This window comes from Euleptes europaea, chromosome 4 (genome assembly GCF_029931775.1).
Source record: "Euleptes europaea isolate rEulEur1 chromosome 4, rEulEur1.hap1, whole genome shotgun sequence".
NCBI classification, from domain to species: Eukaryota; Metazoa; Chordata; class Lepidosauria; order Squamata; family Sphaerodactylidae; genus Euleptes; species Euleptes europaea.
In genome coordinates this window covers 89,073,603-89,100,991 of record NC_079315.1, presented here as the reverse complement: position 1 = coordinate 89,100,991, position 27,389 = coordinate 89,073,603, and the positions used below count along the sequence as shown (strand labels likewise).

Below are 27,389 nucleotides of genomic sequence, written 5' to 3'. Positions count from 1 at the left end.
AGGCAACCACAGAAATTCCAGGTTTCGATCTGTCAGTCAGTAAAAAGCAGGGGGAGGGGGAGGGCCCTTTCCAGGACTATTTTGGCCTTTGAGGCAAGGGTTGCCAGCTCCAGGTTGGGAGGCTCCTGGGGATTTTGTGGTGGAGTCTGAGGAGGGCAGGTTTGGGGAGATAGAGGCCTTAGATGGATATAATGACACAGAGCCCACCCTCCAAAGCAGCCATTTTCTACAGGGGGACAGATCTGTGTCATCTGGAGTTCAGTTGCAATTCTGAAAAATCTCCAGGTCCCACCTGGGGGTTGACAATCCTAGGCTTGGCAGCAACCTCTGGATGACTTGATACCAGTCATATATTTTCGGCTTAACCTACCTCACAGGACTGTTGTGCAGATAAAAAAGGAGAGTAGAATAATGTGAGCTGCTTTGGTCCCCACTGTGGAGAAAGGTGGGGTATAAATAAAGTAAATAAATAATAAATATAGCTGAAGATGGGAGGTAGATACAAGGTAGGTAACTGAATGGCTGAGGAGGAGAGAATGAGGCAGGGAAAGGGGAGACGATATGGGAGTTGCCAGGGGTAGGGGGATACAGGGGAAAGTGAGGTGCCTCCCAGTTGTCTTATATATATATATATACCTGGCTGTAGAGTGTGGATCAAAAAATCCACACAGGATAATTTTTGTACAAACTCAAGGGAGGCCCCATATTTGCTGAAAAATCTGAAATCTTAAAATCCCCCTCCTGCTTTTTAAAAAAATCTCCAAATTAGAAGTAGTATCTGTAGCTTTAAGAGATTAATGTCCATTGAGATCTTGAGACTACATTCTGAGAATGTGGCCATTTGTGAGGTTGCGGGCAACTATAATATTGCTGAGCCTTCTAAGCCCTGGATCCTGTCAGTCAAGGCATGGGTGGGGACTGAAAAAAGTCAAAGATGGGAGTGAAAGAAGCAGAAGGAGGAGAGAAGAAGCTGATGGGGGAGAGAACAGAAAAAGGGGGTAGGATAGATGTGATTGGGGCTAGCTGGGTAAGAAGAGATAGTGTAGGGTGGAGGGGAAATGAGATGACAATTGAAAGAATGTAAATGCTTTATATTATTGAAAGGTACAACTTCTGTGTTGCAGAACAGCAATGTGTTTTTATGGAAGTGTTTTGTTTATTAAAGAAAGAATATATTATTCTGTATAACTATACCAGGATAGCAGTAGTTACATTTCATTAAAAAAAACACTACTGGTTTAAATAAACACATTGGCATTTATTTTAAAATTATCTAATGAGAAGAGTTTCCCTGTCAAACATGTGCAAAATTTAATTCTATGTAAAATTCCAGCATTTTGAAGTTGGCTCCAGTACAAATGTTTGACAGGATGTGCAAGTTTCCTGATCCAAAAGGCACTGCTAGTAATCTCACATCCTATAGGTTGTTAGGGATTTCTCACTTCATGGCGACAGAATCCAACATACAAAGGCTGAGCTGCTATCCCACGCCTGTATAAGAGAAAAGATGGATTTTGAGAGAACAGGATTATTGACTTGCCTAACTGTGGTATTGACACAAGTATCAAAGGCTTTGCTTTTTACCCACAGTTGCCAAGTTATGGTGAAAGTAGTCTGTTGAATTATGTTTTTGGTTTCTTAGTGATGCGTGGAAAGGTTTAAAACCTTTCCCTTTCTGTCAAGTGGCGAGGGGGGGGAGAGGCCGGTGGCTCTCGGCGACGGAGCATGCCCGCAGGAGCCTTTTGTGGACTCGGGGTGGGAGAGCGTGGAGGCTGGGGCCCGGTCGCGCAGGGCTGCGTGTGCAGCCGTGTGTGTGTGTTGGGGGAGGTGGGGAGCCTGGGGCCCGGTTGCGTGGGGCCGGCGGGTGTGTGTGTGGGGGAAGGCTTTTCTCTCTTCCTCTTTTTCTGTCACACTCCTTTCTCCCCCTCTCTCCCTCGTCTCTTTCTTTGTCTGTCTCCTTCCGTCCTCCCCCACCCCCATTTCCTGTTTTCCTCCTTCCTTCCTTCTCTAAGGATCGGCTGTGCCCCCCTGGCGCCTCGTTTGCTCAGGGCCCACCGCTGGCTGCCCTCCCGCCTGGGAGGGGGGGAGCGGGAGTGTCCTCCAGGCCTTCTCTGCATGGCCTCCCCTGTGGTTGCCAACCTCCAGGTGGTGGCTGGAGACCTAGCAACTCTAGCCTCTCCCCCTCCCGCGCCGGGAGATCTACACCTGGTTATGGCCCCTGAATGATGTTATAAATGAGCAAATGGCCCTTGGCAGGAAAAAGGTTTTTCACCCCTGGCTTAAACAGACATGGGGGTGAGGGGGTAGGAATTAGAAGCAGACAGAGTGAAAGCTTTGTTATCTGGCACTTGATTATCCAGAATACTCAGTTAACTGGTATCACCTAGTGGGCAAGCTCCTCCCCCCTCAGCCACCAATCCCTTGACACGTGTGCCCCTCACTTCCGCCTCTCCAGTCAGCCAGCTTGATGCTTCAGGCTGTTGGGCTTTGGATAGTTGATATCGTCCTCAGGTCAAGCTGTTGGAAGTGAGCTCTGCTGGAGGGCAGCTGACCTGCTTGTCTGCCTGCCTCATTGAACAGCTCTGTGCCATACTACTGGAGAACGTGTGTATAATTCTCAGCGGAAGTCTAAGGCTCAGTAGTATTTTTGGAGGACAGTATTGGAGGACAGAGCAGTTCTTACATGTAGATTTGTTTTTACTTTGCCCCATACAAGTTGCCATCTGGAAAGGGCCTCTTAGGTTTCATGAACAGAAAATGCTGATGGGAATTAAATAATTCCCCCACCCTACAAATACGTCCTAAGCAATTTACAATTAAAGTATACCCCACCGATTCAAGTCAGATGCAGAGTTCTGTTGTTTTGCTACATCTCTAAAGAAGCTTTACCAAATACTGTACTATTTGCTTGGACCAAGCACAATACTGAGAAGCTGGAATTGTCAACTGATGGGGGAGGGGGGGCAAGCATAGCATCTTGGATGTTACTCTCCATCCAACCTTCAAGCTAAGGGTGGCTTCTAATAACCGGTCCTAGTGATACTTCTGCTTAGTAAGGGGCTCATCACCTCAAGGTGCACCCTAAAAAAATACTGGAAAGCACAGATTATTTCCTCAAAAGAGACCCAGTACCTGTTAAGGCCTGGTAGAAGATATATATACTGCTGTATTGAATGACAATATATTTAGTTACCCAATTTCTTACCTAAGCATGCGACAACGATGTTCAACTAGTCTGCTGTAAGCATCGTCAGCATCAGTCACATTCTTGCTACTCCAGAGTCTCTCACCAACAGCACTTGCACGAGGCCTGGAGTTATAAGATGGTGGGCAAGAAAGAACTTTAAAAATATAAAATATGAAGAATACAAAGTTTACACTCAGTCTTTTAAAACTGAATCTGATTCCTTATCAAACATTTTCTGGGTGAAACCAGGAGCAACTATGTGCCTTTTTGAGGTGAGCTCTTACAACAGTTGTGCATTGTTCAAATTATGGTCTGTGAACAGGGCTTGGTTAACAACCATGGCTGTTCTACCCAGTAACAATTAGTCCTTCACCTGGAAAGTTCTGGGCATCTTGTCTCCAAGAAAGAGATCTTGGTTAGAATCTTTACACATATGTGGATAGAAGCAAGCCAACAGTCTTAAAAACCCTCAGCATAATTTTACAGCACAAAAGTCAATGAGATGTGTATGGCCAGAAGCTTTGAAATATGGTCCCCCAGAATGCAGTGATATGATTTAATTATAGACATGTCCCATTTGTTATAGCAACCAAGAAACATGCTTGCGTGGAAAATATAAATGAAAATATTTGGGTTACAAGAAGTAGTTTAAAAGTGCCCTGGGAAATAGCCACAAGGAAGTCCTCCCATGAAGTACAGAAGTTGTGCCTCAAACTCCTTGAACAGGTCTCCCTGGAAGCTGAGGGGAAAATGGTGTCAATTAGAGGAGCAGGGTCAAGAAGAGTTGGTTTTTATATGCCAGCTTTCTCTACCACTTAAGGGAGACTCAAACCGGCTTACAATCACCTTCCCTTCCCCTCCCCGCAACAGACACCCTGTGACATAGGTGGGGCTGAGGGAGTATGACTAGCCCTAGGTCACCCAGCTGGCTTCATGTGTAGGAGCGGGGAAACAAATCCAGTTCACCAGATTAGCCTCCGCCGCTCATGTGGAGGAGTGGGGAATCAAACCCGGTTCTCCAGATCAGAGTCCACCGCTCCAAACCACTACACCACGCTGGCTCTCAAGATAGAGGAATGGATCCAGACTAAGTCAGCAACTGCCACTTATTCCCCCTTCATGTGGCAAAACCTTCCTTGTGTCATTCCTCCAGATGCCCTGTTCCCCAAGAGCAGCTTTTCGTGGAGATTGGGGGATGGGATGGGGGAGGCAGGAGAGTTCCATTCTACCACTGGAAAATTTAGTCTGAATGCAACCCCAAAGGCTTACAAGGGTTCCCAAGGTGACAGACTGGCTTGTTTTCTTGTTTCCTCTCCATCCTTGAAAGATAGACCCCTTGTTTAAGACTACTAGTGCTCCTGAGCCAGCATGGTTAAGAGCGGCAGACTCTAATCTGGAGAACTGAGTTCGATTTCCCCACTCCTCCACGTGAAGCCTGCTGGGTGACCTTGGGCTAGTCACAGTCCTCTCCAAACTCTCTTAGCCCCTCCTACCTCACAAGGTGTCTGTTGTGGGGAGAGGAAGGGAAGGTGATTGTAAGCCGCTTTGAGACTCCTTACAGGTAGAGAAAAGCAGGGTATAAAAACCAACTCTTCTTCTTCTGACTCTGTAGCCAGTTTGGTGTAAGGGGATCTTTTATTTGTATCTTGCACTGGTCTGAGTTATGTCATTGGGTCATAGGTCCATTGATTACTACGACACTGATGTAAGAATCTGATTTAGTCCTTTGCATGCTATTATCAAAAGGGCATGCTCAGACAGTATTCCGTGTGTGTGTGTGTGTAAAGGAGAAACTAGCAATCTCAAACTGTTGGATAAGACAGTCTTAAGACGCTGTCACAATCATCACAAGATCATCCGACGAAAATTTACTGGTGGTCCCGGGCCCTAAGAGTGTGCGGCTGTCCTCGAAAAGAGCCAGGGCTTTTTCGGCCCTGGCTCCGGCCTGGTGGCATGCTCTGCCTGGTAACATCAGGGCCCTGCGGGATCTGAAAGATTTTCGCAGGGCTTGCAAGACAGAGCTTTTCCATCAGGCTTACAATTGAGGACAGCCGCCTATATTTGCTCATATTATTTATACCATCTACTGGCCTCCCCCCCCCTTTTCCCCTTAGTGGGAAGAACAAATAGCAAAGGGTTGCCACTTGTATGGTCCCCTACAGCTTTTAGATTTGTGTGCCACCATGTTAGGTTTTTAGAATTTTATTGATGGTTTTATTATGGATTTTACTGTATATTTATATTGTTGTATTTTTTAAATGATATCCGCCCTGAGCCGGCTTGCTGGAGAGGGCAGGTTATAAGTCTAATAAATAAATTAGATTAAAATGAAAACTTGTGATAAAAAAGTCCAATAAGCAAAAACTATACCAGAGTCTTGGAATGAGATTAGTTGCATCTACAAATTCTCCCCAGAGACAGGCTTCTCCTCCAAGCACCAGTTTTTTCTGTGACTCACACCCTGTGTTTAAAGGAATAGAAATGATATTGAAAGCTCTCAAGACTAATATGACTGATTATCACCATTAATGAAGTAAGTATTGTGTAGCCAGACGTTTCTCAGGGGTATTCGAAAACACCTATTTGTACGAGTTGCAACTAATATCTGATCATGATTGTACTTATACTGAAGAGCACTGAAAAAATCAAACTGATCACAGAGGGTGAGTTACATATTACATATTACATTGTTACATATTGTAGCTCAATATATTTTCTTAATATGAACCGAATGGCATAGTCTGTTCTCCTCCAGCAAGAACAGAAATTAAGATAGGGAAAATGTCTTTCCTGTGACTGATATAATAATGCAACGTGATTTGCCAAATTAAGACAAACTAGGATACAATCTCTCTACCAATAAACCAGAGTGTCAACTTGGGTGAAAGGTTAACGGTGGATAAATAATGGATTGCTTATTTTCTTAAACTGGAAAGTACAGCAGCAGGTCATATAACTATTATGTCACAAAAACACACACCAGGATTTAACCAGGTTTAATTTTGATTAGAGCATGCCCAAGGAGACTTCAACAAACCAAAGAAGTTGAGTGGTTCGACTTTGTAGTATTTCATCCAGTCTTCGCCATAGCTAATGTAGTCTAGGTACCAAGGTGCTGCCAGGATTGCAGGGAGCCCTTCTTTTGTTACTTTTTTTAATTCCTCTTCATAGAAGTTTGCCATCCAGACTTCAACAACTGAATCTGGCGGTAGCTAACACAAAATAATTGAAAGACACGATTTTTAGATGACATAGATAAGCCTTCTAGGCACAACAGTACAGCTGTTTGCAGAGCTCAGCAGAGCACTGTTTTCCTCCCATTGTCCTCCATAGTATGCATGCACATGACACACCAGAACAGTGTGTGGAGTAGAAATTCTTTTAGACTCTCCCCACCCTCCAGCCTTTTCACTCTGTACACTGCAAATTACTCAAGTTCTAAGTTCAAGCAGAGAGGAAGAGCTAGACAAAGACAGAGGAATTACGCACTGATTCTTCCTCCCCCCCCATTCCACACAGAGTCAGATTAAGATAAATAACAGCTGCATTTAGCCAGTGAAGATCCCTGTATGTGAGCATTGCACCCATGTTAGGAAGGCTTGTCCTTTGAGTATTTATAGCCTATTTTGCTAAAAAAGTAAAGGTAGTCCCCTGTGCAAGCGCCACGTCATTACTAACCCATGGAGTAATGTCACATCACCACATTTACTAGGCAGACTTTGTTTACAGGGTGGTTTGCCAGTGCCTCCCCCAGTCATCTTTCTTTTACCCCCAGCGAGCTGGGTACCCATTTTACCGACCTTGGAAGGCTGAGTTGAACCGGCTACCTGAAGCCAACTTCCATTTTGCTAACATAATCATAAAAGTTTTGTCTGGGTTCAAGCATGCGATTTTTAGAAATAATTTTTGAATGCAAACCCATATTCTTTATTTGGGAAATACCATAACAATTTTATAAAAAGGAACAGATAAAATCTGTTTTACAAGCTTCCGATTGTTCTGTCAGACTACATCCTAGACAATGACAACCATTTAAATATTGTTTTGGCTCAAGCAGGTGCCTTAGAGATCCGGCTGTAATTTCAGAAATGCACAAGTCAGAAATTCGACAACTGACAAAAGCTGCCTACGTGGTCTTCCATTATGTGATCCACAGATTATGGTCTTCCATTTTGTGATCCACAGATCAGTTACTTCTTCCTTGTACTGTAAGTTTGCTTGTTTACCATTTGGATAAAAACCTGCCCTAGATTAGTTCACATCTCAAATAGTTGGGATGTGGTACTCTAACACATGAAAAACACTTTCAGATTACTGCAAAACAAATAAGATAATCTGACCATACCTCTGCTCCATGATCAAATACTTCCTGCCAGACTATGGATTTCTTGTTAATGGAGGATACAATGTCCAACATTCTAGAAGAAAAGCACAATTTATTGTTAATTATTTTTATAGGCTGAGGATGGTGCTGAATTTCCAAAAACATAATGTATGGAACATCAAAAGAGGTTAGGAAAGTACTTATTTTCTGTGCATATCTTGTGTAGCACTTGAGAGACAGAGGTCTTGTGCACCATACTGTATCAGTTGTGGTGAGGCCGCCCAGCTGACGGGTGGGTGAGCACGGGCGGGGGCGCGCCCCATGGCCGCCACAGACGGGGGAAGGAGGGAGAGGGTGCAGCGAGCCAGGGAGGACCTTTAAGGGCTTGGGAGGAGGGGCCACAGGGGCAGATGGGAAAATAAAGGCGGGAAAGAGCAGAGGCCGGGGAGGAGAGCAGCAGCACTGACAGCAGCAACCCAAACCCTGTGCAAGCTGGCTGCTACCGACGGGGAGGACAGTTCAGACTTCCCGTCGGATTGGGGCTAGGGTTGCCAGCCGCCAAGGCCACGCCATACGCCCAGTACCGTATTTTTCGCTCCATAAGACGCACCTGACCATAAGAGGGCCCCCCTCCAGCTGGCCGTCAGGGCGGGGAACGCCGGCTCGCGTCATTCCGCCGCGCCCAGCCGGCTGGCGGGAGGGGCTGGGGTCCCTCTGCCCGGCTCTGGGAGTCCCGGATGGACTGGGCTAGGGTCCATAAGATGCACATTCACTCCATAAGACGCACAGACATTTCCCTTCACTTTTGAAGAGCAAAAAAGTGCATCTTATGGAGCAAAAAATACGGTACTTAGTCTGCTTTATTTATTTACAGTACTTAGTCTGCTATATTTTATTTTTTATTTTCTTATTAACCCCTATCTGGACCCAGTGTTGACTATGCTTGCATAGAGCAGCCTGTGTTAGGGCTCATAATATATACGCTGCGTTGTGTACGCACTGTTATTGCATGTGTTGCGTTAGCACTTCTTTTTCAAAGTCTTTTTTTTAATCCTGTTACAAATTGATCCCAATACTTCTAATCCTGGACCAAAACAAAAACGCAGGTCATACGAAGCTGTGCTGTGCCACAGCCTTTGGGTTATGTGGGCGCTTGAGACTGAGGGTTCAGCACAGTATTGAGTAGATGCAAGCATCATGCTTAACGTTTAAAATCACAAGAGATGTTCATTCCTCTTAGCCTTCAAGATTTATTGCCAGCTCTGTTGAAATGGTAACTGAGTAAGCAGCAACACTGTGAGAAAGAATGCAATAGGAAATCTTGAAGGAGAAAGAAAAAACTCACTTATCAATGTAATAGGATTCCAGTTTCGCATAGCTATACCAAAACCCTTGCTTCCTCACAAATTCACTCACATCAGGGTTGGACTTCCTATAAACAAAGAAGAATATCTGCATCTCTTGCAAAAAGTCATGCCAACACACTGTAAAACTCTGTGTCGCTACCAGTTCCAGAATCCCACAATCTGCAAAAGCAGGCAGAAATCAGAAGGCTTTTTCTCCCCCTCCATGCCAAAACTATATTTTGAGAGCGAGCGAGAATGAATGAATGAATGATGGTCACCCTCTGAAACAAATTAGGCAAGTCCAACAAAAAGTAGTATTTCATACAGTATGTTATCCGCCTATAGTATTCAGTTTTGCAGCATATTCAGATTATAGTCAGCATCCCTGGCTTTTCCACAGGACAGAGGACAGCCTCATCAGAGGTTTACCAGCCCAAACACCACCATCCACATACAGTAATACAGGAGTTTGATAAAGCTCCTGTTTTTGCTGCCTGCATGGGACATTCCCCCCCTCCCCAAGGAGGTGGTGGAGATTGCCAAGCACCAGGTGGACTTCAATACTCTGCAGGTCACTAGTTCTGCGGGCTACCATGTGGTCTCTGAGTACTGAGGTTGCATCTCTGACTACCAGGTGATATAAAAAGGCTATTGTACTCATATCCTGCTCCCAAATTGCCAAATACACACCTTTCTGACCACTGTCTATTAGGTTACTACGCTAGAGGGGCTAGCCATTTGATCCAGCGTGGCAATTCTTGTAATGACAAGTATGAACAAGGAAGGAAGCTGTTAGCATGGTGGGAAGGTGCCACCACGCTGGTCTGTGATAGGCTTCTGGCTTCCCTTCCCTGATATAAATGCCAGAAGTGGCAAATGCAGTGTAACCTGACGTCCAGTCCTGGGTGCCCAGCAACAGCTAGGCTGGAGGCTATGGCTGGTAAGTTGTAATAAAGCTAGTATAATTATTAGACATTCACAATATTGTAATAACCATGTTCCAGAGATAAGGGCTATGATTTTAAGAATAATTAAGACAGGACACTGCACTCCTGGGCACAATTCGGACAAAGTGAAGTATCCTTGAGTCCTAGTATTTCACTAATTCTTGTGCTCTTACGTTCAAAGTTTTTCCTAGAGATCTCATTCCAAATCTAAGCAAATGAGAAAGACTACCGTTAAGTCTGGAAGTGGAAATGTTCTCGCCAACCTGAGCCCAGGCTCCTCTTCCCAAAACAGCTTCCAAATTGTCTAAGTGCAGATCACAAACTCAGGAACATTGGGAATGATCTTTGATGCATGGATAGAGCTACAGTCTGGGTGTGCACATTCCAGGGGCTCTGTGTATCCTAGTCTGTTACTATTTCTATCAGGGTATAAATTTGAGACATAGTAATAATTTGGACTTTTAAATGTCACACACTACCAACAAGTGAAGTCCACCTCGTCTCCTCCTAAGTGGATGTACTCGTCAGGAAACACTGTGCCAATTTCCTTGAAAAATTTAGCCATGAAATCGTAAGTTGTATTCGAAATGGGGTTTACAGGTCCATAAGAGCCACTCGGATGGCCTCCATCGTAGCATTGTGTGAGGATATCTTTCTGTCCTTAAACAAATAAATATACATAAGATATCCTCAATGGACGCACATTAATTTTAAAGCATACAAAATCATACTCCCTTAGTTTTAAAGCATACAAAGTAATACTCCCTATCTTAAGTTTTAAAAACTCCAAACCTTAAATATTTTTCCATACAATCACAAATGTGAACAATGTTTTCAAACTCTTTTAAAGATGCACACAGCAGGGTGATAATCATTTTCCAGGTTTCATACATGGAAAAATGTGACTCAGAGGTTTAAATTTGCTTGATGCCAGAGATCAACACCTCTGTTCCGAATTCAAGGCTACTGAAAGTTTGTTTCCATTACCTTGAGCTTCCTAACCTTGATCACTGGCATTAGTGGAAATACAGCATACTGTATTTCACACCAAAAACTTTTCAGAACCTCCATAGCACAAAGTGTGCTATGAGAGGAACAAATCTATTTTACTGTAGCATGTATCTTGTCTACAAAAAAGGCGATTAGCAACCAAATTCAAAGGCAGACAATTGCAATAATAATTTTAAAAGCTCATCCATTTCAGGTTGAAGCCAGCTCTTTGGCAGATATGGTACTTAAATTCAAACCAAACATAACCTGGAAGAAGTTCAGTTACATGTAGTGTGTACTGCTTTGGATTTAAATTCTGTGTGTGTATAAAGTGTCGTCAAGTCGCAGCAGACTTATGGCAACTCAGTAGGGTTTTCAAGGCAAGATACTAACAGAGCTGGTTTGCCATTGCCTGCCTCTCTACCCTGGAATTCCTTGGTGGTCTCCCATCCAAGTACTAACCGGGGGTGACCCTTCTTAGCTTATGAGATCTGATGAGATCAGGCTAGCCTGGCCCATCCAGGTCAGGGCGATTTAAATTATACTTTGCACTAATACTGCCTTTGCATCCCATTAGTAATTTGCTTCATACTGGTTGGTAAAACTGTCTTGCCGGACTACTTCCTCTTGTCTTTGCACTATCAATATTTTTTTTCAGAATAATATGCATCTTACCTTTCCCCCAAGACTGTGAGTGCCCTGGAGTATCAAATTCTGGGAGGACTCTAATGCCACGTAATCGAGCATACTCTATCACCAGACGGACATCAGTAGGAGTGTAAATGTGATTGTAAGAATAGGACCCCTGTGAAAAGTGTCCGCATGTATTAACTGTTTTATATTATGATACCAAGGGGGGGGGGGGAAATCAATGCATTGTAGATGAAACCTGAGAGCACAGTCACTTTACATCCATCAGAGATCAATATAATCCAGCGTACAAAGCACTTCGTAATTCTTTTTGATCCTCACAACGGGATAAATTATTTATTCTTCACAAAGGTGAAGCAACTTTGACTTAGCGAGACTGCCCAAGGCTTGGGGTGAGCTTCACATTGCACTGGATAGTTAAAATTTCCAACAGCAACACTTTAACGCCCTATTTATTACTCTTATGGACTGTCACATACATTTACCTTGGTAACTTAGTAGGAGTACAGGCTGAAAGTAAGGCAAGGATGGGGGAAGCCTGCAGTTTTGAAGGTACCGTCTGAACTAAAAGTCCTGTGGACACCACCCAATGAGTTAAGGCAGAGGTTCCCAAACCTTTTGAGTCATGGAGCATTTTTTAGGAGAGAAATTAGTCACAGAGTACTAATTTTCACCTAGCACCTACATATTAAACCTAATGACAGTAGTATTTTTCTTTCCAATCTCTTCATGGAGCACTAGCGGATGTTTCGCAGAGCAACAAGTGTTCCATGGAGCACAGTTTGGGAACCTCTGAGTTAGGGTTTCAAGCCCAGAAGGCAAGTAAGAAACTGTTTGAAACAGGCTTGGCCCGAAGTTAAAGCCAACATCAGTCCATAATACAATGCTGATAGTGAAAAGCACAAAAAAACTGAAAATCAGTAATGCTATCTGGAGTATTTAAATCGAAGTCATTTAACTTGAAGAAATAACTAAAGAAACTGGGGGAGGGCATAAAGGAAGCAGTAAAATCTGAAATGTCTGGGAAATGATTTTCTTTGTTTTTGTAGAGTTGCAACCTTTAACCATTTAACATATGAATATGATCTCCAGATTTCTTCACCAATTAATCGGTACGGATCTTAGAGATCATCTGGTCTGTTACAGCAGTGCCCCTGGAATAGTTCTGATCTACTACAACACATGACTGGCAATTCTGGAAAAGGTCATCGATATTGTAGTAGTTCTAGGTATCCAGGAGCAGCAGCCAATAAACTCTTCACATTAACAACCACGACTCATTATGTCTTCTAAGTAGCAACAAATGTATAATATTAGAGTTCTTTTCTTTTTTTTAAGGCAGGGAATTTCCAGGAGCTTCCATATGATATTTACTCACCTGAGCACTCAATTCAGGAAAAGTGACACTCTGGTAAGGAAAGGACTGGTCGTCTACAATATGCCAGTGCAACACATTGAATTTGTTAAAAGCCATGGCATCCTGCAACACAGAAAGCAAGATTGTGTTTGGGTTGCCAGTCTCCATTCATAAGAAAGGTATTATTAAGGAGGGACTTTTGCCTATCACTTAACAAAGCCTGGCTTCAACAGTAACATTTTGAAGTTATTTGAGAGCCGTAAGGCAATGACCTTAGCATTGCTTATCCAACCCCTACATATTTCCTGAATCTGGGAGGCCTTAAGGAAACTTCCATGGATGCAGTGGAGGAAGCCAGGAAGAGCTGGCTAGGAGAAGCTGAATAAGATCTGGCTGAGTCTATGGCCATTTATGCAGGGTCAATTTTGATGCTTGCTCAAAGCTCTTTTTTTAAACGAGACCTTTAAAATTCCTTTAAAATCCTGACACAAAAGGAGAAATTCCATCCCCCCCACTTGCGTGCTCCTTCGTTCCTTCCATTAGCAACCGCTGTTTGCATAGCTAACACGCTGCTGCGATTTTGCATGCTTCCTTGAGGGGATTCTTTAAGGCAGGGGCGGAGCAAATACAAAAGGTTGTGTTAAAGGGGCTCTTAAAATATGTGAAGCAGATATGCGCCGGCTTCGCAGTCACTTCCTGAATGACTGTTCAGTGTGAAAAACTAAAAAAAAAACATGCAGGGCACTTCAGCCTGGAATGCACTGCTAATTACCAAGCATAAATGGCCTATCTGTCCTCTGCTTCTCCCAGGTACTTAAGGCCTGAGTGTGCCCAGAGGCATAAGCAGAAGGGCTCTTGTCCTTCAGCTCTGAGCCTGGAGCTGGGTGGAAGATCTGCTTGGCACTCAGAAGCCTCCCCTGTCTTTTCCTGTTAGTTTCTGTTGCATTTCCCCCCTGTATTTTTAGATGCTTTGGGTTCCCACTGTGGAGAAAAGCAGAATAGAAATAATAAATAAAATAAACAGGCAACACTGATTCCCATGATATTTGCTTCCAGTAAATGTGCCCAAGATGCTTCTCTCCCTAACTATCCAAGATTCCATTTTAAAAAGCAACCAGTGAATGCGATTGTAATAGACGCCAAAGTTATCATTCAGATGCCGAAGTTATTATTCAGTGACCTTTCTAAATGCTGTAGTTTATCTAGGATAGGGGTGTGCCCCCAGACAGATGTCTCCCATTCAAGAAATTCCATTACGTGTGTGTAGGAGTACTGCTACTTCTCAGTAATCAAAAAGGGAAATCAGTTTGCAAGAAAATGGTTATTATTTGTCTCAGAGAGCACAACTACAGCACAAGCTTTCCTGCAAAAACAGCTCTTATGGTAATCATGAAGGTCAATAAGTTGATGTGTGTGTGTAAAGTGCTGTCAAGCAGCAGCTAACTTTGGGCGACCCTGTAGGGTTTTCAAGGCAGGAGACTAACAGAGATGGTTTGCCTGTGCCTTCCTCTGCACAGCAACCCTGGTATTCCTTGGTGGTCTCCCATCCAAATACTAACCAGGGTTGACCCTGCTTAGCTTCTGAGATCTGACGAGATCAGACAAGCCTAGGCCATCCAGGTCAGGGCTCAATTAGGTGGTACCCACGATAATACTGCAAGGGACAATATTCTTTACTAATTCAATTTTGAAAGCCCTTTCTATTTCACTTTATCTTTTTGCCTAGCCCTTACCATTAATCTTTTCATTGAGAGCTGTATATACTCTGTCTCCATTGATAGACCACATATCCCACAAATGTGGAAAAGAACAAAAACCTACAACCTACTCAAAACAAGACTATCCTTTCTTTCATATAGAGGGGGTGGGTGGGAGACAAAGAAACTGAGCTTGTTCCTGGAGAACTTGGGGAAAGAGGGCCAATCTATATGTGACTAGAAGAACATTATTGTAAACCGGGATGAAGAGGGAGGCTTGGGCCAGGATCCTCGCAAGCCATCTTTTTGTGTCTTTATCCTAATCTGAATGAGCCTCTGAAGGAGATTTTTTTCCTGACAGGGCAAATGTAAAAACAAAAAGATCATCCTGGAGACCAACTCATGTTAGGCAAAGGTGGAATGGAAGGATTAACTCCAGCACTGGGGTCCTGATACTCTCCCACCAAAGCTGTTGATAAATATTTAAAGAGATAGGAGAGTTGATCACTGAATTCCAGCATCTCATCCCATCTGGCCTTCAATGCCTCTATATCAAGCATTTCTTGTTCCTTCATATACACAGTGTGCTGTTAGATCTTCCTACAAGAATGTGGAATGTGGAAAAGCAAGTCAGCAAAAACCTATGTCTCATAACTGATTTATTGTGCAATATTTGTGACACCGGTCAAACCAGGTGTAGTGCCTGAGTCTAAAGCACATAGGCTGCAATCTTAAGAACACTTTCCTGGGAGTAAGCCCTATTGAGTAAAATGGGACTTACTTCCAAGCAGACCTGCTTAGGATTGCTCCCATAGTATCCTAACTAGTAGTTACCAACATGCAGAATAACAGTTCTCGAATCTTCGTTCTAAGTCATAATAGCAGATAAGAATTCCTGAATCCAATCATCAGAGAGCTTGACTTCTATTAAACCAACAAGAACAAATTTGTCAGCCCCTCAAGAAAATGACTAATTATTATTGCAAGTTGGAACGTTTATGTTGCTACTACAAATTGGAACATTTAAGAAGGCGCCTGTAGTACTATTTAAAGCTAGAACATTTGCTTCCTTTATTGCTGGAGGGAGGGAATTCTTAAGTGTACTTGGCTTTGCATAATATTACTGCTCCCCCAGTCAAACTTTTTAATGCTCTGTGTTTGAAATAGAATATACCAACTAGGCTAAAATCTGTTATATACAATTTAGCCACTGCAGCCATAGCCTCTGCTTACGAGTGACATCAGCCATAGCCAGCAATGGGAGCTATGAACACACACGATTCTAGTCTAGAGGGTAATCAGAGCCTGACATATTGCAGGGAATTCATCTGTGGCTCAGTGGTAGAGCCTCTGCTTGGCATGCAGAAGGTCCCAGGTTCAATTCCCAGAATCTCCAGTTAAAGGGACTAGGCAAGTAGGTGATGTGAAAGACCTCTGCCTGAGACCCCGGAGAGCCACTGCCAGTCTGAGTAGACAATGCTGACTTTGATGGACCAAGGGTCTAATTCAGTATAAGGCAGCTTCATGTGGCTCTCAATAATCTATTAAATATCTCAAGTGACCTTTTTCAGAAGGGAAGTAGGCAGTTTTAGTTAAATTTACAGAGGGAAAAGAAGTCTGATTCAACTGCCAACTTACCAAATTGGTCAGGATACTTTTCAAGGGTAGAAAATGCCTTGATGTATCAATTAAGATTCCTCGATGAGCAAATCTTGGGAAGTCAGTAATGTCAGATGCATTGACAAAGAACTATGAAAACAAAGAGAAAGAAGGTGTAATAAGTTTTTTTTTTGTAAGGTACTGTAGCAAGCACAGGAACAACAGTGCATACTGGCATATATCCTACCAATGGAATGGCATATCAATTTATTGGCGATTTCCACCAGTTCTCCATTCCCAATGCAGATTCCCACTTTGTCCCCTAAGCTGCTTCTGAGAGTCTGCTGACCCCCAGGAACAAAACTTCAGAGGGCTCAGTGGGCAGCAGCAGGAGGAGAAAGCAAGAATGTCCATCACTGTAAAGTCTGTGGATAGTTGAATATATGCCCTTATGTATCCAAATATCAAAGAAGTCCATGATACATTCTAGTTATAAAATAACTGTAAAAAGTATATTTGAACATGCTTCATCCTATTTCACAGTCCTGCAATTAATAACACCTTAGTTTTTTTAAAAAAAGGTGTTTAGACAAACATAACCTTAGTTCCAAATGCAAAGGTCTTGTACTTAGGGGAGAGACTATGGCTCACTGGCAGAGCATCTGCTTTGCATGGAGAAGGTCCCAGGTTCAATCCCCAGCATCTCCAGTTAAGAGGATCAGATAACAGGTGACATTAAAGACCTCTTCTCGAGACCCTGGAGACCCACTGCATGTCAGAGCAGACAATACTGACCTTGATAGAACAACAGCCTGATTCAGTATAAGGCAGGAGTATACAGACTTGGTACACAGATGGTCTTTAGCAACCTTAAAGGGAGCTAGCATGGTGTAGTGGTTAGAGTTGTGACCTAGAATCTGGCAGGTTCGAAAAGCTTGGCTGATAGCTTCTCTCTGTGCTTCTACCTTGTTCTGAAACATCATACCTTTGTGAGCCCCGTCAATGCTGTGTAGTATACATGTATATAGTTTCAAGCCTATTTACTGAATAACTTTGTTCTATCCAAGAAAATTTTTTAAAGTTTTTTTTTCTGTTTATTTTAAGCCTCACCTGGAATTACTGCTTTCAGAAGCCACTAAGGGCCTGTCTGTCAGGAGGAGAGTGGGGATAGAAACCACATTTCTCAAACTACATAGCATACTCCCTCTTAGTGTTAAATGGCATTTAAAACCTTCACATCTACCTTACAGGGTTGTTGTATGACAAAATGGAGGAGGGAACAATGATGTTGTAAATGGTTTTGGGTCCACATTAGAGAGAAAAGCAGGGTATAAATATTTAAATTAATAAGAAAGTTAGGGGGCATTGATGGCCTCTAAGATGTCGTTACAATCCTTCCTCAATTATTTTAGAATTTTAAAAAGCTAGCAAATTGCTTTTAGAAAGGCAGAAGAGTATGAAAACTGACATCTTCACCAAGAATTGTAGCAATCCATAGACTGCATATGAAACATTCCAGTGTGCAGACTTTGGCAAGCCTGTTACACTAAGGAATTCTCTCACTTTAGTAAAGAGGATTGTTAGACTCATGTCCAATCCACCATCCTGGCAATGATCTTTAGTAGGGCCATTTAACCACAGCTGAAATGGAAGCTTTAACTCCATCCAGACTTCCATTACCTATGGTGCCTTTGTTTTCTCAAGCTTATCTCAGCTGATCACAAACTTATTTCTTTTTTAAAAATGAAAGTTGACAAACAGAACGCCACGCTGCTAGCCAAGCTGTGTGACCATGCACCATCCTTAGTCAAATCAGCCACTGCAGATTCTGAAGTGCTGGTTTAAGCAGTTCCTGGTGGCCCCCTTCTGTTATACAGGGTGCAGTCTCTAAACTTTGATGCACCACAAAGCGCATTAAATCGAAATCAGAAGGAAAATCCAACATGGTGGTGGAAATCCAGAAGAATACTCACACTTCCATAGTCATCTTCATATACTAACTGGCTGAACGTTTCCAAACCTGAAAGTCAAACAGAATGAACTGTGACCCACAATTGGCCAAGTAATATCAAAACCATGTAAGAGCCACTTTGGAATTCCAAGAACATTGTGAGAGAAGTACAGCTGACTTTTACTTTCCATATCTGAACCTCATCTAAAGGAGAGAAGCACGTGAACTGTGCAGATGGATGTGTATTCTGATGCTGGGACAGAATGTAATCATATGGCTCATGGGGAAACACCTCTCCTTGCTTCAGATGATACCCCAAAACAAGGGGTTTCTCACTGCTTCCATGATGGCCTCTATTAAATACTTTTGCTAATAAACAAACCACCTAGGACTGATTCACACAATGAACATTTGGGTTCATTTCCAACACAGGCAGAATGTGAGTGTACCCAGGATGAACATGTCCCATTGCAAACAACTCATGTCAATCTGTCCCCAGCCATGAGCACAAGTTGCCAAGGGTGCCAAATAGCTATATGCATCGAAAAATCATGCACCAAGAGCATTCGTAAATAAGAAAACACTTAGTTTAGAAAAAAGATGACTCATAGGCAAGTTGACAAACTATATGTGACATTTATAATGAAAATGCAGAATACAAGCTAAAACCCTGTCCTCTTCTTAGCTTGTCATTCTCTGGTACTTTCAGCATTTTTCTCCAGCACAGATCCAACACTAGAAGTGAGTCAAGTGGGAAGTGCTGAAACCATCAGAGCACAACAATCTGAGGGGATAATAAAAAAAGGCAGGGCTTAGTTCCATCCATTTTTTTTTTTAAAGCTCCCCCACTTCTCAATTTAGACAGGAAGGGACGAACACGCATATGAATACATATGGATCTCTCATCACATGTACTCTGACTGTAATTAGCAGTGAATTCAGGACAGAGAAAAGAAAGTATGGCATTGCATAACTAATCTATGGGATCCATTGTTACAAGGCTTGGTGGTGGCCACTGTCTTAGATAGTTTTAAAGGGGGATGAGACAAATTAATAGGATACAAATCTTTCAATGATGATTCAATAGGTAGGGTGACTACTAGCTGCTATGAACAGGTAAAACTTTTGTCATCCTGCCCTGCTTATGGTTTCTTACAGTGCATTCCTAAGGAGAGTTACTCCAGTCTAAGCCCACTGAAATGACTGGGCTTAGACTGGAGTAACTCTTTTTAGGAATGCACTGTTAGAAGCATCTTGAAACAGGATACAGAATTAGATGGATTGTGGGCCTTATGCAGTGGCATTCTTCTGCACTCACCTCTTAATGCTCCCCAAACCTTGCCTGCCTTCAGTACAGCCACAGGCCCGCTGATGTGAAGCTCATCTTTGAAAGAAAATTACAATTAATGTAGAAGTGCCTTTCAATAACTACAAAAACATACAGTAATAAGTTTAAGAAAAACAATGTAAAGAATCAGGATTACAGTTCTGCACGTAGACATGGCTGATCAGAAGCCCTGCTGGGCAAAAGCCCAAACTGGCCCTGCCCATTTTCTAAAAACACTTGGTGGGCACCAGGAAAGGTGCATGTGGGAGGGGCTGTAGCTCAGTGGTAGAGCATCTGCTTGGCATGCAGGAGGTCCCAGCATCTCCAGTTAAAGGGACTAGACAAGTAGGTGATGTGAAAGACCCCTGCCTGAGACCCTGGAGAGCCTCTGCTGGTCTGAGTAGACAATACTGACTTTGATGGACCAAGGGTCTGATTCAGTATAAGGCAGCTTCATGTGTTCACTGTGTTGGGGAACCCTGTTCTAGAGAATCCTCCCTGGTTTTACTATCCCTAACCCTTAAATGCTGTCTCCCAACTGACACCCACTTCTGGTCCCCTCCCCATCTCCCACATGGTTGCTGTCCCCCCTGAGATAACAGGATGTGTTTTGAAACCTGGTAAAAGGGTCGGTGTTAAACTCCTACCAACCTTCAGGATGGGTGCTGAGAACCATCCATCTGGTCAGGGTCATACGGTGATATAGCCATGCTCCTAGTCACAAAATGCAAACAGCTAATGGAAATCAGTACAGTCTACATGCAAGATTGTACCCGTGGTGGTAGAACTCTGATTGTAGCTGTGGTGATAGAACTGATTGATGCTTAAGAAAATAACTAGAAACCAAAGCCTCTCTGTAAGCAAGGCGTACAGGTTTATTAGGAAGAAAGATTACTTGCAACTAGCCAAGCCAAGCACAGCCCACCAGCCACATAACTGTGGCCTGCTATCTGCTTGACTGCATTTTGTTTTTGGAGTCCAATACAGGCAGCAAGAACAGTTAAGATAATAAAGCCTCAAGGAAGCTGAAACATTGGGCTGGGTAACTGCATTTGGCTTCCTGAGTAACAAGCTGTATAGGACCTGTTCTGTATAATTACTTGGAATTAATAACATCGCCCTGCCCCCAACACATGTGGAAGCATGTTGTGTCAGAATTAGATGTTATTTCAGAATGTACTTGTCTTTTTCCTGCTTCAAAGCCTATCACACCTGTTTGACATTACCGATTAAAGCCTACATTTCCTTAAACACAATAATCCTTCAGAAAGCGATCTGAATAGGAAGTCAAATTGTATTCCTTCTTCGTCTTAGAAGAAGGCTAACATTCAAAGCAATCAGCACACAAAAGACCTAGATAGGGAATTGCCCATTAACAAGACTGCAACCAATAAACATTATTCTTGTCCTTGGCTCTTTTTTTTAAAGGAAGAAGCACCTTAATGCTGTTTCGCAGAAATGCACAAGCAGCAGGCCTCCACAAATCCTGACACCTGACACCAGACGTCACTACCCTGGGCCCTCAGCAACTGTTTCCCTCCCTGAGATCTCTCATGTCATAGTTAGCTCTGGAGCAGGCAGGCACAGGGCCAGAGATTCACGTCAGCTGCCGCTCAGTCCAGAGACCGGAGAAAGATGAGAAATCTTCTCTCGGCCGGGTATTTGCAGCAGACTCACAGAGGGCTTCAAAAGAAAAAAAGACGTACAAAATGTGGAGCAGGCAGAAGCAGTGCAAGATTCTGAGGATTCAGAGAAGGAGGTTTGTCTCAAACCGTGCTATGAAGCAAGGGAAACAACATAGGATTCCCCAGTGGCTCGGCCTGCTTCAAACCCCAGCATGGCTTGAGAAACTCCACCCCTTTTGGCTTCCTAGAGGATTTAGGGCAGGGGAAAAGTAGCTGGCAATCACAAGTACTAGTTGATGTGCCGAACAAAAGTGTGTGTACCTGCGGCTGACAGTGAAGCCAAAAGTGGCTGTTACCTCTAACTCCTGCTTACAAAAAAAAAAACAGTCCAGACTTCTCAATGACCTCAAGTCAGAGAAATGTAGCTGCATATACAGAGCAATCATAAACAGGTCTACTCAGAATCCTACTCATGTCTATCCTATGGGGCTTACTCCCAGGAAAGAGTTCTTAGGATTGCAATGTTAAGGTTTTCAATGGAATTAATTACCATTTTTTTTTCTGGATAATCTCATGTTTTATCCAATTAGGCACAACATGTCAGTGCATTTGTCTTCAGCTTCCTTTTCCAATCCCATCCCTCCCCAAATGTTACATACCTGTACATGGAGCACAAGGAAAAAATAAAAAGGCACTATGTTTAATTTGACAGAACCTGTATCATTTCTTGGAAATCCGGTTATCGAGAATGGCCTTATTCTACAGCATGCTGTCAAAGGTATCCACTGCCCATCAATATAACATACCATTTTTTTAAAAAAAACAACCTCATAATTTGACCCAAAGAGTAAAAGCACACAATGTCCATTAAAATTAGTGTAAAATCAAGTTATAAACAAAAACAACATATTACACATGTTCAGCCAATGTGGTGTAATGGTTAAGAGCAGTGCACTCTAATCTGAAGAAGCAGGTTTGAGTCCCCACTCCTCCACATGAGAGGCAGACTCTGATCTAGTGAACTGGGGTGATTTCCCCCACTCCTACACATGAAGCCAGCTGGGTGACCTTAGGCTAGTCACAGTTCTCTCCAAGCTCTCTCAGCCTCACCTACCTCACAGGGTGTCTGTTGTGGGGAGAGGAAGGGAAGGAGATTGTAAGCTGGTTTGATTCTCCTTAAAGGGTAGAGAAAATCGGCATATAAAAACCAACTCTTCTTCTTCTTCATATATATTTCCATGTATCCAAACAGAATAATCAATAGGGCTGGGTACACATGATTATTGCACAGAGTATGCCATATCAAGCACTGTGCAATTAAGCCTGACTCCCCGGATGCAAATATCTACTACCAAGTTTTTAGCACTTCAACCTTTCTTGCTAACTATTAACATAGCTACGAATCTAGATGAGTCATACTCAAGGTCTCTTTGATCACTGAGGCAAGCCATTGTCTTCGACAACACGCCTAATAAAAACTGTTATCAACTATTTGTGTGTTTGCAAAACCAGAGCCTTTTAAATATTTGCAAGCAAGCAGAACTTTGAAATGAAAGAGGTGCTCCACAGGATGTTGTAACAAACAGTCACCTGGGGAAGGAAGGTTCCAATAGAGCACACATGTTTACGCTGTTATATACTCACAAGCCTCGTCTGATGAGATGTCCGGATATTTGTCACAGTCAGATTCCTCTGAAGTAATAATAACCTGAAGTGCAGCTAATTCAGTACCGACCAAAGATTTTTCATCATGTTTCTGCCATTTGGAATACCCAAACAGGTATTCATAATACCTAGAAGTTAATCAAGAGACTCAAAAAAGGTTTTATAAAATGCTCTCGCTCCACCGTCACCACAAACAGGAAAGGTTTCCTAGGAATGGCTCGGGCCAGTAGAGTGACTCTGCATATGTTTAACTAGGTTTGTACACATCTTGAGAAACAGCATTAATCATTTACTTCTAGGAAAGTTTCTCCACTGAATTTTGTAGATGGAATTGTTATCGTTTTAAAATTGGCGTCACTGGCTTCTTTCTGTGATGCACGGTGAACGGACATGGAGAAGGAATGGATGGACTTCCATATTTATTGTCTAGTAATTGACAGATAATAAGAAGTAAAGCTTTTTCATGTATTTTGAGTGAGTAGTTCTTCAATGGGATGGTTTACACCAGTGGTTTTTCAAATCATGTTCTGGGGAGCTCTTGAATCATATCAGGGATTCTCCAAAGATAATGTTACTAACTGATAAGATGTTTCCCTGAAAGACAGCATGCCTAGCATTTCTCTGGCAGTGCAAAAACGTAAGGTAGGGTTGGTGTTTTCCTCTATGCGTTCACACAATGTCTAGCACTCCATGTGAACTGTTTGTGCACTGTAAGAACACAATGCAGAATTTTCTGCAACACCCAGAGATTACTAAGTGTCCTGAAGTCAGTTAGAAAGCCACTGTTTGCTGCCTCAAGATCCATCTTCTGTAATCAAATTTTTAGGATGCATTTGCTTCCATCTTGTCTGACTGGTCACAATCCAGCACAAAGTGGGCCATGTTTAATCAATAGGCTTCAGCATGCACAATTCTGCTCTGGATTGTGACCACTAAACTCTGCCAACCAGACAACCTTGGAACAATGAACTTCACCGACCACATGACCCTATTATTATTTACATGATCATCTACCTAGGGTCAAGAACCTCAGATTTTACCTGAGGAAGTGGTCTTTTAGATCATTTCAACGTGCATCTTATTACTTAACCTTGTAAGCAAAGAGGCTGAAGCAAATTCAGGGCTTATCACGGGACGAATCAAACTTATTTGCGCAACCAGGTAGAGAGCAAGCAGCAAAAACAAGTTACTTCACGATGCTTGGCACGTCCTTTAAACATTGTTAAAAACCTTCAACATCAAAAAGTGTACATTTCCCTCTGAAAATGCATTTTCATAGATTTGGACTGTAGAAATTACAGAGTATTTTACCAATCTTAATTCCTATGCACTGTATTTACAGAATTCCACATTTACCTGCTAAATGGTTAGATTACCAGTAGTGAAACATGAAACTGGAATATTCTTCTACCAGTCAAACAGGCTGGGGAAACTAGGTAACACACAAATATGATACATACCATCTACTAGTGCTTATATCACAAAGGCACAGGGTAGCCGGGGGAAAGCAAGTCTTCTATACTTTTCATAGTTATTTGGAAAGCCCCGCCCCCGCCCCAACCTGGATGGCCCAGGCTAGCTTAATCTCATCAGATCTCGGATGTTTAGCAGGGTTGGCCTTGGATGGGAGACCATCAAGGAATATGAGGGTTGCTATACGGAGGAAGACAATGGCAAACCACTTCTGTTAGTCTCTTGCCTTGAAAACCCTACAGGGTCACCATAAGGCAGCTGCAACTTGACAACACTTTATACACATGGAAAAGGGAATTACTGGCAGGTGCAAATTATCAAAGCATTGTGCTGCAGAATGACAAAAGGTATTTCAGCCAAAATTCTCTTGTCTATATACTTAATAAAGAACTTTTATCCCATCAAGCAGCCATCTATATGAGCTCAGTCTCCTCTGGTATCTGATGATTCGGTGAACTGCACCCTAGTGAGGATTGCTGTAGATTTTTTTCCTGCATCTGGGGTTGCTAACGTTTTCTTTTGTCAGTGTTCTGGTACCACTAACCACATGCAGAGATTCAGTAAGCAGGTTTTCCTATCAGTCCACCATATCACATACAGCAATGGCCACTAGCACTGATAACTTTTACAAAAGCATTAAACAAAAAGGGCAAGAGTCCAGTAGCACCTTAAAGACTAACAAAAATATTTTCTGGTAGGGTATGAGCATTAAAGGCAGTCATAGATGACAGGTCCATCAGCAAAATAAAACAGGAATCCAGTGACACCTAGAATCATAGAGTTGGAAAGGACCAACAGGGTCATCTAGTCCAATCCCCTGCACACTGCAGGAAATTCACAACTACCTCCCCCCACACCCCAGTGTCCCCCCTACTCTATGCCCAGAAGATGGCCAAGATGCCCTCCTTCTCATGATCTGCCTAAAGACTCACAACACTTATCCCAGCACAAGCTTTCATGAGTTGTGTGTGTGTAAAGTGTGTGTAAAGTGCCTTCAAGGCGCAGCCGACTTATGGCGACCCCTTTTGGGGTTTTCATGGCAAGAGACTAACAGAGGTGGTTTGCCAGTGCCTTCCTCTGCACAGCAACCCTGGTATTCCTTGATGGTCTCCCATCCAAATACTAACCAGGGCTGACCCTGCTTAGCTTCTGAGGTCTGACGAGATCAGGCTAGCCTGGTTAGAGCTCACTTTATCAGATGCATGGGAGTGTTGATACTTCTCTATTTGACCTAATAGATGTACACTTCTGTGCATCTGATGAAATGAGCTTTTACTCACAAATGCTCGTGCAGGAATACATTTTGTTAGCCTTTAAGGTGCCTGTGGCCTCTGGTTTTATTTCACTGCCACACACAAGCACACAGCTACCTATGTACCCAAGCAGGTCTTGGGGGATCAAAAACAGGGGAAGACCTTCCTTCTCTGTGCACTCTCAATACATTTTGGAAACAAAAATGCCAAGTTACATAAACCTTTTTTCTCACCCCCGCAAAACAAAGCAAGATAGCATCTCTATACCAAGATAGCATCTCTATTGTCAGTACTGGAAGACGCACATACACAAAAGTTGTGTCAACAGTAAGCGGCGTCTTCTGATAAACCTTTGCACCGAACCCCAGCGCCATGGGGAGAGCGCACACCCGGTCCTCGCCACCAGTGGCGGACTGGGTCTAAAAATATTGGTTGCCAGGAGACAAAGGGGGCCCACCCACACCTATAAGGCTATCATTTTAAAGATGTTGTCCAATGTTTAAGGGGCTCCACTTGCCATCGGGCAAGCTGACCCAATGGCCAGCCCGCCCCTGCTCGCCGCCCTGCCCCAAGGAGGAAGGTGGAAGGCCCCCTTCCCCAGGATGATAATTCACAGTGGGTAGCCGTGTTAGCCTGTCTGCAGTAGTAGAAAAGGGCAAGAGTCCAGGAGCACCTTAAAGACTAACAAAAATATTTCTGGTAGGGTATGAGCTTTCAGCTCACTTCTTCAGATACTGCTAGAATGTGAATCCATCTGTCTTTAAGTAGAGGAGAGTGAATTCAGACAATACATACTAATGCTTGTCTGAATTCACTCTCCTCTATTTAAAGACAGATGGATTCACATTCTAGCAGTATCTGAAGAAGTGAGCTGTGAGCTCACGAAAGCTCCTACCCTGCCAGAAAATATTCTTGTTAGTCTTTAAGGTGCTACTGGACTCTTGCCCTTTTCTACTTCCCCAGGATGAGAACGAGAAGGGGGCTCACCTGCGAAAGGCATCCTGCAGCAAGGAGCACTGGGGCCCCGCCGAGGAGCCCGGGCCGAGGGCGATCTGGAAGCGCTGCGGGGCGAGCTGCAGCCGGTCCGGGGAGAGGCGCATCGAGCGGGGCAAGGGCCACACCGGGCCGAAGGGGGACGCGCTCCGCGGCTGGCGCGAGGAGGAGGCGGCGGTGACGGCGGCGGCCAGCGCCGCCGAGAGCCACAGCAGCCGCACCGAGACCCCCGGCAGCTCCATGCCTCTGCGCCCCTCTTGCGCCTCTGCAGGCTGCCGGAGCCCTGCCGGGGAGGAGGGCGGTCCGCGGGTGGCGCCGCCTTCTTCTCCCGGTCCAGGCGGGGAAGGTTTTCCAGCCAGGGCGAAAACGCACGGTCGCTTTCGCCTCCTTTCTTCCCTGTTCTAGCCAGGATTCAGCCAGGATCGAACGCACGGACGGTCTTCCCTGTTCCAGCCAGGATTCAGCCAGGATCGAACGCATGTTCGTGCGTTCGATCCTGGCTGAATCCTGGCTGGACCAGGGAAGAACGTTCGTGCGTTCGATCCTGGCTGAATCCTGGCTGGAACAGGGAAGAACGTTCGTGCGTTCGATCCAAGAACGTTCGTGCGTTTGATCCTGGCTGGAACAGGGAAGAACGTTCGTGCGTTCGATCCTGGCTGAACCCTGGCTGGAACAGGGAAGAAAGGAGGCGAAAGCGACCGTGCGTTTTCGCCCTGGCTGGAAAAAAGTGCGGCCCCCTTGCCCAGTTCCCCGGGACTTTTCATCAGGCTGGATGTTAAAAAAGGAAACAAGTCAAGGGGGGGGGGGGAGCGGGAAAGCTGAAAGGCTGGATCGAAACGTCGCAGCAAATTAATTTAAGGCTTCCTCGGGAGGTGGAAAGCGCTCCTTCCGTGGAGGTGCGGAAAGCAGAGGCTAGATGGCCACCTGTCAGCGATGCTGATTCTAGGACCTTAAGCAGATGGTGAGAGGGAGGGCATCTTCTGGGCGTGGAGGAGGGGGTCACT

General features: G+C 43.8%; 1 protein-coding gene across 1 annotated transcript; it reads right to left on the bottom strand.

Annotated features, from left to right (window-relative positions):
- Positions 1 to 1,292: 1,292 nt before the first annotated feature.
- HEXB (hexosaminidase subunit beta) lies at positions 1,293 to 26,627 on the bottom strand. The gene is made up of 14 exons (XM_056848032.1): positions 26,380 to 26,627; positions 22,646 to 22,794; positions 19,368 to 19,433; positions 18,072 to 18,118; positions 16,138 to 16,248; positions 12,824 to 12,925; positions 11,470 to 11,599; positions 10,284 to 10,464; positions 8,857 to 8,943; positions 7,533 to 7,605; positions 6,225 to 6,399; positions 5,558 to 5,648; positions 3,206 to 3,310; positions 1,293 to 1,491 (listed from the first exon to the last, which is right to left on the bottom strand). Exons 1-14 carry the CDS (start codon positions 26,625 to 26,627, stop codon positions 1,428 to 1,430), a joined length of 1,629 nt encoding a protein of 542 aa, XP_056704010.1. The 3' UTR covers positions 1,293 to 1,427.
- Between the last annotated feature and the right edge of the window lie 762 nt (positions 26,628 to 27,389).

Excerpts from the sequence above, each read along its gene's own strand:
- HEXB (XM_056848032.1), bottom strand. The coding sequence starts at position 26,627 with ATGGAGCTGCCGGGGGTCTCGGTGCGGCTGCTGTGGCTCTCGGCGGCG. Across the intron at positions 11,600-12,823 it reads TTCCTGAATTGAGTGCTCAG|GGGTCCTATTCTTACAATCA; the intron begins GTGAGTAAATAT and ends CACTTTTCACAG. Across the intron at positions 1,492-3,205 it reads CATCGTTGTCGCATGCTTAG|GCGTGGGATAGCAGCTCAGC; the intron begins GTAAGAAATTGG and ends TCTCTTATACAG.